Here is an 11,803-nt window from a genome sequence, read left to right on the forward strand (position 1 = left end):
TATATACATATGTATATGTACATGGAGAAACTTATATCTTATGGTGGCACATACCGACTCTGCTCTAGTACTGCCCTGACATGGTACGAGTGCAGAACCATTTTAATGCTATGTCACTACGTAATTGCATATTTAGAAACATCAATGCAACATTTCTTGAACTTGTTCAGTTCATTCGATTGATTTGAATATAATGGTCTAAATTCAGCACTACACTAGGTCAGTTTTCATTTGCCGAATACGACAATCTTAATGCACTAATACAATGTGCATAATGTGTGGCACTGAAAAAATTTGGTACACTCAGTACGCACTAATGCAGTCTGCCGAATTTGCTATTAAATATCATATAACAAAGAAAGAAAAGATTCCAGGAAATAAATCATTTACTAAAAAATAAGCCAATGCAAGTCGATACAGATTATTCATATGTAAAATTTTGTAATTTATTCGATTAATATAATTGTGTCGATTCGCGCGCATACACGCACGCACGCGCACGCACGAACACACACACACACACACACACACACACGCACGCGCACGCACGCACGCACGCACGCACGCACGCACGCACGCACGCACGCACGCACGCACGCACGCACGCACGCAGATGCTTATTTTTTAATAAGTGATCTATTTCTTAAACTTGTATTTTAAAAGAAAAGATTTCTTTTTTCTGTGTATGTGTTTATCGATTAGGGGAGAAATTTCTCCCTTCCTTTTCAAGTTTTTTTTTCCGTAAACGGATACCTGGGACAAAATTATACACATCTATTCGCGATATAAGCGTTTGCATAATAAAATTCTCTTATCGAGAAATATGTGAGTTCTCAAAAATTCAAAGACAAAAAATTACGATAATTTCAACATGCGTGCAGAGGGAGGATTCAAGTGACGATATCAATGATTTAGTCGAGAAATGTGAAATAAAGATATCATTGTCAATACCTACAGCGTTTAAGATGTTTGGTCCAAAATTATCTAGTCTCATGACTCGCGAGTTTTCAAATTTTCACAACTACATTCGACACGATGGTAATGTCTATTACATATTTCACTCTAATTAAAATGTTTTAGTCGTTTTTTATGCTGTTTATAATTTCATAAGTTTTCAATTTAATTATTAATTTATCATTAATTTATTTTCAATTTAAGTTTTTTAATTAATAGACTTGACAGACTTTATATACGTTTAATATTAACATAAATGTAATTACTTATTGTAATTTATTTAAAGCATGAATTTAAAAGTTGCAACACAGACTTTTATATAATGCTTAATGCATAACGCATAGTACATAAGAGAATTAACTAATCTGAATTCTTTCTTTTCTCCCGTTTTATGGAAAAGAAGAATTTTGATTGATTGATTCTCTTATACCACTATGCAAAAGTCTGTGTCGCGGCCCTTACTCATTAAAGTTAAATTTAATCATATTTTATGTCTCCATATGATATTACATTTTATTTGAGTTATTTGTATTATTAAAATCTCACAAATATCTTATATCAATATTCTTTTCATATAGTGGAATATATCTGATACTAAAGCAATAATTTTTCTCTCTCTGTCTTCTTTTTCTATTTTTTCTCCCTTTCCCTCTGGTGTATATGGAAATATATTGTGAAAAAGAAATTATAGAAGCTTTAATATTAATATTGCAAAAAAACAAGAATTACGCGAGCTAATGACGAAATCATGAAAAGGCCTAAAATAAAGAGATATACTTTAAAGTTTTATCAAAAATTCAAGAATTTATCAAAAAAACCTACTTTCGTCTACTGCTTGTTTGCTGTTGATAAGATCTAAAAGTATGTTTATGTTTATTTCAGTAAAATGTAATTTAATCCCTTCAGACCATACGTATATTGTAATGTACATCAAATATTATCCATTAAAATTATTTAATTCTATCAACCTCATCTGAGAGTTCATGTACATAATAATGTATATGTTGGAAAAATGATCAAAATTTTGAAAACAATTAGTTGTTTATTATGGATTATTTATTAATGCATGAATTAAATTAAAACAAATTTTTTTAACATAATTTTGATAAAAGATTTGAAGGAATCAAGAAAGAAAAATAACCGTTTACTATATCTATTACGTTCTGCATGTAGACTACAGTTTTCTTAATTTTTATAATAAAAGTGGATTATATGATGTACAGTATTTATTTTTATCTTTTTATATTTTTAACAATTTTTATTATTATTGTCTTTCGTCTTATTTGTTTACGTTTTTCATATTTTAACTAAACTATTAAAATATTTGTATGTTTTTTTAATATTAATAGGAAGATGAGGATGGTCATTTGATTGTCCTGCAAATGATACAGGATCTGATGATTAAAGGCAAAGATGAATTCTTAGAACATTTCGCACGTTTAGGAGTATTTTCAAAAGTTGCTACTTTAGCCGGGCCACAAGAAACTACGCCCGAGCCAGAAGCGGAATCAAATCAATCGGGAGAAGAGCAAAGAATGGAAGACGCGAAAGAATTGTTAATAGGAAGAGCGTATCACTGGAGAGATTGGTGCATATGTCGAGGACGTGATTGTCTTTACATATGGTCAGATGCGGCAGCTTTAGAACTATCGAATGGAAGTAATGGATGGTTTAGATTTATCCTTGATGGCAAACTAGCAACTATGTACTCTAGCGGAAGTCCGGAAGGTGGAACAGATACATCGGGTGAGCATACATACACCCGCCTACGCGCGACATACACACACACACACACACACACACACACAACACACACACAAATACACACAAAACGCTTATATTTGCAAAAGTCATATCAACCTCGCACCATTTTTCATATTAATCTTACTATTACCATTTTCTTTATTGTTTTTCGTCATTAATTATAAATGAATATAGTTTCCTCAACATCACTTGATACATTACATTTTCCATTTGTGATTAACTTTCGTTAGGGGAACTATGTAAAAAATAACGTTTTACTAACTGCCTACAGGAAAGGGGAGGAACACTGAGTCGCTTACAACTGAAGGTAGGTTACATACATGTTTAACTCGTGTTTAATGACTCACACATTATACTTATTATCTCTTTTTAGTATATTCTACAAACGTGTGATATAAAAATATTGAACTTTTCTTTCTTTATTTTCTTCTTATAACATAATAGCATTCTCTTTCATATCTTGAAATTATTGTCAAGCGAGATAAATTATCTGATCACACGATATGATCCGTACATTCCAGAAAATCGTGGTGAATTTTTGGAGAAACTGCAAAGAGCGCGTAGTCAATTAAAAGTGAATTTTATAAGTCAACCTGTGCTCTCTCGGCCTGGTACTACACGTCTGGTCGTAGGAAATTGGGCATTATCTAGTAGAAAGGAAAGTGAATTATGTATACATAATAGTGATGGTCAACAACAAGCAACTATTTTAAGAGAAGACTTACCAGGTTTTATTTTTGAATCAAACAGAGGTACTAAACATTCCTTTACAGCGGAAACAAGCTTAGGTATGAGAGGAGTATCTCATTATATCAGCGTAATACTATTACTGTTAAAATTACTGTTAAAATCCTTAAAGTCTTACGATTATTTCTCATAATTTACATATTATAGGTCCAGAATTTGCAGCAGGTTGGACTGGCAAAAGAGGGAAAAGATTAAGATCGAAGATCGAAGCGATTAAGCAGAAAGTTAAAGTACAAGCACAAGAGATATACGAACGTTACTTTAAAGTAGCTCAAGCTCAACCACGCGGTGTAGTTGCTAAGCTCGGTGCCATTGTTAATCAAATAGAAAAAGCATCTCAAAAACAACAATCTGGGAGTCGGGAATGGCGCAATATACTACAAACTGCGTTAGAACAACTCAAAGTATTGTTGAATGAAGAGGGTCGAGTTTCCGCATATGAGCTGCACTCCAGTGGTCTTGTACAAGCGTTACTTGCTTTGTTGGCAGCACCTTCTGGACCCACGCTCCCAACATTGAGAGCCACTAAACTTAGGATGCAAAGGATAACTGCATTCAAGAATTGCTTTCAAACAAAAGACACAAATAAAGAGCTTAACTCGGCCAAGATTTTAATCCATAAGTTGATTTCGGTGTTGGAATCAATAGAAAAATTACCCGTATATTTGTATGACACACCCGGATCAGGCTACGGTTTGCAGGTATCAATGCAGATATATGCATATCAATAAACTTCTTTCGCACATGTGTTTCTCATGCGCGTGTTTTGTTACATTTTGCAGATTTTGACGAGGAGATTACGTTTTCGACTAGAAAAAGCTTCTAGCGAGAGCGCGTTAATAGATAGATCTGGTCGCAGCTTAAAGATGGAACCATTAAGTACGATACAACAATTGGAGAACCATTTGTTAAAAATGGTGGCTAAGCAGTGGCATGATCACGATAGGTCTACATTTGCTTTCGTGAAAAGATTAAAGGAAGAAAATAGAATAACGTTCAAATATCAACATGACTTCGACGAAAATGGTTTATTATATTGGATCGGGACAAATGCTAAAACTTGTTCCGAATGGGTAAACCCGGGGCAATATGGATTGGTTGTCGTTACGTCGAGCGACGGACGAAATCTTCCATATGGTCATCTTGAGGATATACTCAGCCGTGATCCATCGGCATTAAATTGTCACACCAACGACGACAAACGGGCATGGTTCTCGATAGATCTTGGAGTTTGGATTATTCCGAGCGCTTATACCTTGAGACATGCGAGGGGATATGGTAGAAGTGCATTGAGGAATTGGATGTTTCAAGCGTCAAAGGATGGAATTACTTGGATAACGTTATACGCTCATGTAGACGATTGTTCTTTGAATGAGCCGGGTAGTACATCTACTTGGACATTGGAGCCACCGAGTGAAGAAACGCAAGGCTGGCGACATTTACGTCTACAGCAAATTGGCAAGAATGCTTCAGGACAGACGCATTATCTCTCTGTGTCTGGTTTTGAGGTTTATGGGGAAGTTACTGGAGTGTGTGAAGATTTAGGCCGTGCAGCTAAGGAAGCAGAAGCCGGTGTACGAAAACAAAGAAGATTTATCAAGATGCAAGTTCTTAAACATTTAGTTGCAGGAGTTCGAGTAGCTAGAGGTCTAGATTGGAAGTGGAGAGATCAGGATGGCGTACCACCAGGTATGTGCATGATAATAATTTCATTGCCAATGTGTACTGACTAATAGGAACTAACAGGAACGTAACACTGGATCTGATTTTAATATAGGTGAAGGCACAGTTACAGGAGAATTACATAACGGATGGATAGACGTAACATGGGATCATGGTGGATCGAATTCGTATAGAATGGGTGCCGAAGGAAAGTACGATCTCAGATTGGTTGGCATTGGTTTGGATACAGACAACACGACAAAATGTAAGAGTGGCGGAGGTGTTTTAACGGGTCGAAAATCAAACAGCACTCCTAGTTTACCCGACTGTACCGATACCGCCATGCGTAGTTCGGTAGCTTCTACAGATCAAGCTGCGAGTGCGGATAATCTAGCGGCAAAGGTAAAATTTATTTATTTGTCATGTTCATTTATTAAATTATGAAAGCTTATGTTGCTATAAGAGGCTACGTATTCAAAGATATTATTAATCTAATTTTGCGACGAGCAGCAAGCTGCCGAGTCGATAGCCGAGAGTGTGTTGTCGGTAGCTCGTGCGGAAGCAGTGGTTGCCGTAACTGGTGAGAGCGGGGCAAACTCGACGAGCGAACTTTCAGTTGTATTGCATCCCAGACCAGATACAACTGTTACTAGCGATCTAGCTACTATCGTCGAGAGTCTCACTCTCAATACGGACTGTCCCGTTAATAGCACCAGTAACCGAGCGTCAAGCTCGAAACCACTTTTCGCTACTGTACGAGGAAATAAGGTGAATTGTGAAATTATTGTTATTGTTGTTATTGCTGTTTGAAAGTAATATTTTTCTCGTCTTTCTCTAAGATATCATAGTTTATATGATAAATTAATATGATCTACATTATACACATAGGCTAGTGGAGGTTTATTGAGTTTGGAAACCGCTGAAGTTTTGGATCGTATGAGAGAAGGTGCTGACAGATTGCGCAACAATACTAATAGTTTTCTGAGTGGTGAGTTACTTGGTTTAGTTCCTGTTAGAATCAGCGTTTCTGGCGAGTCGGATGAAAACTTAAGGATTAAATCTGTACCGAGACATCATCCTGGGATCGCGGATGGTATGTATATAAATGTGTATTCCTTTCAATAAACTCATTTTAGCACTGTAACGCTTATATTTAAATCAGACATATCAATCGGATCGAGAGATCGTCTATAACATCTTTTAAATACCTTTTTTGTTTGTATACGGTAAATATACGACCGCATTTTAATTAGTGACCGAACATTGATTTCTTTCCCTCGTGATCATATTGATAACGTATGTAAAAATTCCGTACATTTTTCCTTCGAATTAGTTGCTAAAGACTGTACTCGAGAAAAAGAAGCTAGCTCGTCTACGCAAAATACAACGGGCGGTTGTCCTGTTGTGGTTACCAATCCTATGTCGGTATCTGTGCCTAATCTCGCTTGTTCCGATGCTAACAATACCTTGGAATCAACAGCTGCTACTGGTTTGTTGGAAACTTTTGCTGCAATGGCGCGAAGACGAACATTAGGTTAGTTCCAAATTAAGTAATTACATGCGGCGAAATTACATTTGTTATCATTTTATTACTGTACAATTGTATTTTATTATTATAATAATTATTATTATCATTAAACCATCAACACATGTACGCTGTATTTTTGCGAAATGTTTACGTAAAGCTATCTCTTTGATTATATTTAGTTACATTAGGAAGATGATAATTTGTCTCTTTGTAACACATTGCATCTCTTTTGTAGTAAATAATTCTTAAGAAACAAAAAAGATAAAAAATTTTTAGGACCTGCAGGTGGACAGCATCTTGCTTCAAATTCTAATACGAATTGTAATCCAATTCGAGGACCGAATTCTGTATCTAGTCTCGTACGATTGGCACTCAGTCCCAATTTTCCTGGTGGTTTACTTAGTACGGCGCAAAGTTATCCAAGTCTAACAAGTAGCGGACAAGTAGCGGGTAGTGGCGTTACTACGACAACCGGACCTGGTTTAGGACAAGCGCTTACTATGTCTCTAACTAGTACAAGTAGCGATAGCGAGCAGGTAAAATTACCATTTGAATAATTTTTTAATACTAATGTGTTTTATTGAAATTTACTCTCACAAATGTTTGTTTACTTGAAAGAAAGTGTAAGATTTGATTTTGCCTTATGATACAATGTGCAAATATTCATGGTTTCAGGTCAGTCTTGAAGATTTCTTGGAATCCTGCGGAGGTGTAGCAACTTCTAGCACCGGTGGAGGTCGTACTACTGGTGGACCAACGCTTTTGACTGAATTGGAAGATGACGAAGACGGTGTCCTAGAAGAGGAAGAAGATAATGAAGAAAATGATCAAGAAGTAATTGCGCAGCTTTTATTTCATTAAGAGTTGTGTATCTTATAAATAAGTCTGTAAACTTCACAGATTTTATTTTGCTTTCTCGATCTCCTTAAAGACTTGATTGCACATAATTTATGTTATTTTCTGTTAACATCTTGATATTTTCACTACGGAAAAATTGAATCAATCTGATTGGTCGAAGAATGCGCCTACAAAATTGAACTCACTTTAGAAATCACTGGTGTTATCAAGTGGTACGATTAGGGCTATGACCTCAACAACATATGTTTAGATCAAGATTATCGAAATTGTATTTATTAACGTGTAAAAAATTGTCATATATATGATGAAATGTATAAGTGTCATTATATTATCTTAGGAAGAAGATGAAGAGAATGAAGAAGAAGGTGATGGTTGTGAAGGTGAATATGAAGAAGTAATGGTAAGTCGTAATCTCTTGGCAGCATTCATGGAAGAAGAAGCACCACAGAGTAGCAAAAGACGTGCATGGGATGATGAGTTTGTATTGAAGCGTCAATTTTCTGCTCTTATCCCTGCTTTTGATCCACGTCCTGGCCGAACTAACATTAATCAAGTAAGTAATGTATTAATAAGTAATAAATTAGATACGTTATTTTTTTTTTAAATTGCATCATTCTGAGGTTATTTTTATAACAGACAACTGATTTGGAAGTTCCCCCTCCTGGTAGCGAGACGCAAGTTAACAGTCGCATAGGATCATTGCCTATGCCTAGACTTTCTTTATCATTAAAAGGACCCGGATTCCCGGGTATACCGGATGTCGAGATATCACTTTCTGATTCGCATGCTAGTATTTTTCAAGCGGTCCAAGAATTGATGCAGTTAACTGAATTAGGCAGCCGTCAAGAGAAATTAAAAAGAATATGGGAACCAACCTACACGTAATAATTTGAATTTCGTTCATTTTACACCGTATTTTTAAATCATAAGAAATTAGTAAATTATAAGTTAATTGTGCCTTTCCATATAGAATAATATATAAAGAAGCCAGAGACGAGGAATCATCTGGCAGAGCAACGCCGATCGTAACATTATATTCTCGTAATCCGACGCAAAACACAAACGCGTGCACTGTCGAAGATGTTCTACAACTCTTGAGACACGTATTTGTCTTGGGCACTATTCGGGACGAAGGCTTAGCAGAGCAGAACGAGTCGAATGATACGACTTACTGGCTTCATCCAGATGACTTTACGTCTAAAAAAATCACGAATAAGATCGTACAACAAATTCAGGATCCGTTGGCTTTGGCCGCTGGTGCACTGCCCAATTGGTGTGAAGAGCTCGCACGAAGTTGTCCATTTTTGCTGCCTTTTGAAACAAGACGACTTTATTTCAGTTGTACCGCTTTTGGTGCTTCACGGTCTATCGTATGGTTACAAACGCAGCGAGATGCGATCCTTGAAAGACAAAGGGCACCTGGTCTAAGTCCACGGCGTGACGATAGTCATGAATTTCGTGTCGGCAGGCTCAAGCACGAAAGAGTCAGTGTACCGAGGGGAGAAAAGCTATTAGATTGGGCGGAACAGGTGTTGAAGGTATAAAGGAAAAAAAAAAAGAAAGAAAATTGTACTTAAAATTATGAAATAATACAAAAATACTCATCAATGTACATTTATTTATTTATTTTGTCTTTTATTCTCGTAGGTGCACGCAAGTCGCAAAAGTATACTCGAGGTAGCATTCGTAGGAGAAGAAGGCACTGGTCTTGGACCTACCTTAGAATTCTTTGCACTAGTCGCAGCGGAACTGCAACGCAAAGACTTGAGTCTTTGGTTATGCGATGACACCGCCGATGATAATGCCACTCGGATCTTAAACGAAGAGCAAACATGTATTTCTGGAGAGAAAATTCGGCCTGCGGGATATTATGTAACGCGAGCCAGCGGCTTATTCCCAGCCCCACTACCGCAAGATTCTGCATGCTGCGATCGTGCTGTTCGTTATTTCTGGTTTCTAGGAGTCTTCTTGGCAAAAGTTCTCCAGGATAATAGATTAGTAGATTTACCGTTATCCCGTCCATTCTTAAAATTAATGTGCCGTGGTGATATCTCGAACAATGTCAATGAAAAGATCGGTCTTACTGGCGTTACACAGGAAAGTATGTCATCTAGTATGTCGAGTAGCTTTATATCGGAAGAAGGGGAAAACGATGCTGTGTATTCTTCATTAGAACCTTGTCCGTGGTACGTCGATTTATTAGATATAGAAGATCTTGTCGAGGTGGATCCTGTAAGAGGAGAATTTCTAAGAGAAATACAAAACGCGATCACAAAGCGTGATAGAACTTTTTCTGATGGTCCAAGCTCTACTGACGAAGAAACATTATATATTACTCATCCATCAGGCACTTCAGTGGCTATCGAGGATTTAGCATTAACCATGACGTATTCACCAAGTTCGAAAGTTTTTCAACATGATCAAGTGGAATTGATGGAAAGTGGCTTGGATATCACAGTGACAAGAGAAAACGTAAGAGAATATGCAAATCTTACGATCAATTACTGCCTTAACCAAGGAATTTATAGACAACTCGAAGCGTTCAAATCGGGCTTTTCAAAAGTCTTTCCAATGGAAAAGCTCCATGTCTTTAGTCCAGATGAAATGAGAGCGATGCTTTGTGGAGAACAGAATCCACAATGGACAAGGGAAGATTTGCTCAATTACACCGAGCCAAAATTAGGATATACAAAGGAAAGGTAAGACAGTGCATCAACGATATGTTGTACTCTGTGATATCGCAACTTATTTTTTATAATAAATTTATTACGAGCAAAGTTTAAATGTAAATCTGCACTAATTCATAAAAATAGATTAAATGGACTTAAATGATAGACATAGCATTAATCTCACATTATTTCATTATTTAATTATTTCATTATTTCTATTTTTTCAGTCCTGGTTTCCAAAGATTTGTCAACGTACTATTATCATTAACGGGATCTGAAAGAAAAGCATTCTTACAATTTGCCACTGGTTGTTCGGCTCTACCTCCAGGTGGTTTATGTAATTTACATCCCAGATTGACTGTCGTACGGAAAGTGGACGCTGGTTCTGGTGGTTATCCTTCTGTTAATACTTGTGTTCATTACTTAAAATTACCAGAATATCCTACTGAAGAAATCCTGAGAGAAAGGCTGTTGGCTGCTACTCGAGAAAGAGGGTTTCACTTGAATTGAATTTATTCTCTTATCTCAAGATTCAAGTTAGTCATAAATTATGCGGGAAAAAAATTATACTTAACAGAGATAGGTGTGTGCGTGCGTGTGCGTGCGTGCATGCGCGCGCGCGCGTGTGTGTGCGTGCGTGTGTGTGTGTGTGTGTGCGTGCGCGTGTATGTATACATTATATATGTAAAAACAGATGTACGGCCTTTATTGTAATTTGATAATTTTATTTTTCTGGTACGAATTAGTATAAACAGATAGCAAAAATACGTGTCTAAAATGTTTAAATATGTTTCTTTGATCTTTTTTGTTTTGCCTCCATATTTTACTTCTTAATTTAGATAAAAAATGATTTCACATATTCTTGTTCTTTTTTTTATCCTTTTTCCAGATATTTACGTTGAAAAATGTATCTTATCATTTCAGTAAATTTATGATCAATAAATGAATCATAGTACACTTATCATTCAATGCTTCAAGCTCTCTTAAAATCACATTGATTTTCTGTATATTGATCTTCGTAATATTTCATATACATATATTGGATTGATTCATAAATAACTTTTTTTTTTTACAGAACCTTTATAAATAACAAAACGCAGTGAGCTATGACATGTTTAGCATTTTTTAATTTTCTTTTGTAACGTGGATTTTGTTCCATCAATAATTTCAAAACATTGTTACTGAAACTGGAATAACCTTTATTCGGAATCAATCCATGAGTGATATTTTTCGAATGAAATTATCATAAACCATTTTCACACTCCTCGACCTGTTATAACACTTTCATTATACATTAATGTAATTTTTGAGCCATTACAATAGCACTTCTCTCTTAATAAATTCTTAAAAGTTATGTTATATAATATGGCACATATATATACTTTCAAATCTTTTAAGAGTTTTCACGATTTCAAAATGATGTACTGATATAATATATATTGATTTGTAATTGAGGGACCCTTTACTACTAAGGAAATGTAAAAATTATTAAGTATCATTAAAATAACTTGGTATTCTCCATAGATAAATTATCTACAACATAACTTATTTATGAGTCAATCTAATTAAATTATTAAATATAGGTAAAAACAAGGTAAAAAAATATATATACATATATATA

At 35.6% G+C, this 11,803-nt stretch overlaps 1 protein-coding gene across 2 annotated transcripts in view; it reads left to right on the plus strand.

The window, feature by feature from the left end:
- Positions 1-10,799, plus strand: part of LOC108686813 (E3 ubiquitin-protein ligase HECTD1) — a 14,570-nt gene extending 3,771 nt beyond the window's left edge. Inside the window, exons 8-23 of one of the 2 annotated variants that reach the window (XM_018192295.1) lie at positions 2,304-2,700; positions 2,990-3,025; positions 3,240-3,506; positions 3,613-4,166; positions 4,248-5,154; positions 5,243-5,529; positions 5,638-5,895; positions 6,016-6,220; positions 6,461-6,661; positions 6,932-7,191; positions 7,331-7,489; positions 7,851-8,066; positions 8,150-8,394; positions 8,484-9,051; positions 9,161-10,212; positions 10,410-10,799. In XM_018192295.1, coding sequence (XP_018047784.1) covers positions 2,304-2,700; positions 2,990-3,025; positions 3,240-3,506; positions 3,613-4,166; positions 4,248-5,154; positions 5,243-5,529; positions 5,638-5,895; positions 6,016-6,220; positions 6,461-6,661; positions 6,932-7,191; positions 7,331-7,489; positions 7,851-8,066; positions 8,150-8,394; positions 8,484-9,051; positions 9,161-10,212; positions 10,410-10,692 — 5,895 coding nt within the window. In that variant the 3' untranslated portion in view covers positions 10,693-10,799. The remainder of the gene's footprint in view (positions 1-2,303; positions 2,701-2,989; positions 3,026-3,239; positions 3,507-3,612; positions 4,167-4,247; positions 5,155-5,242; positions 5,530-5,637; positions 5,896-6,015; positions 6,221-6,460; positions 6,662-6,931; positions 7,192-7,330; positions 7,490-7,850; positions 8,067-8,149; positions 8,395-8,483; positions 9,052-9,160; positions 10,213-10,409) is intronic. The other variant, XM_018192296.1, reaches the window with a different exon arrangement.
- The last annotated feature ends 1,004 nt before the right edge of the window (positions 10,800-11,803 follow it).

This window comes from Atta colombica, unplaced genomic scaffold (assembly GCF_001594045.1).
Source record: "Atta colombica isolate Treedump-2 unplaced genomic scaffold, Acol1.0 scaffold19, whole genome shotgun sequence".
NCBI classification, from domain to species: Eukaryota; Metazoa; Arthropoda; class Insecta; order Hymenoptera; family Formicidae; genus Atta; species Atta colombica.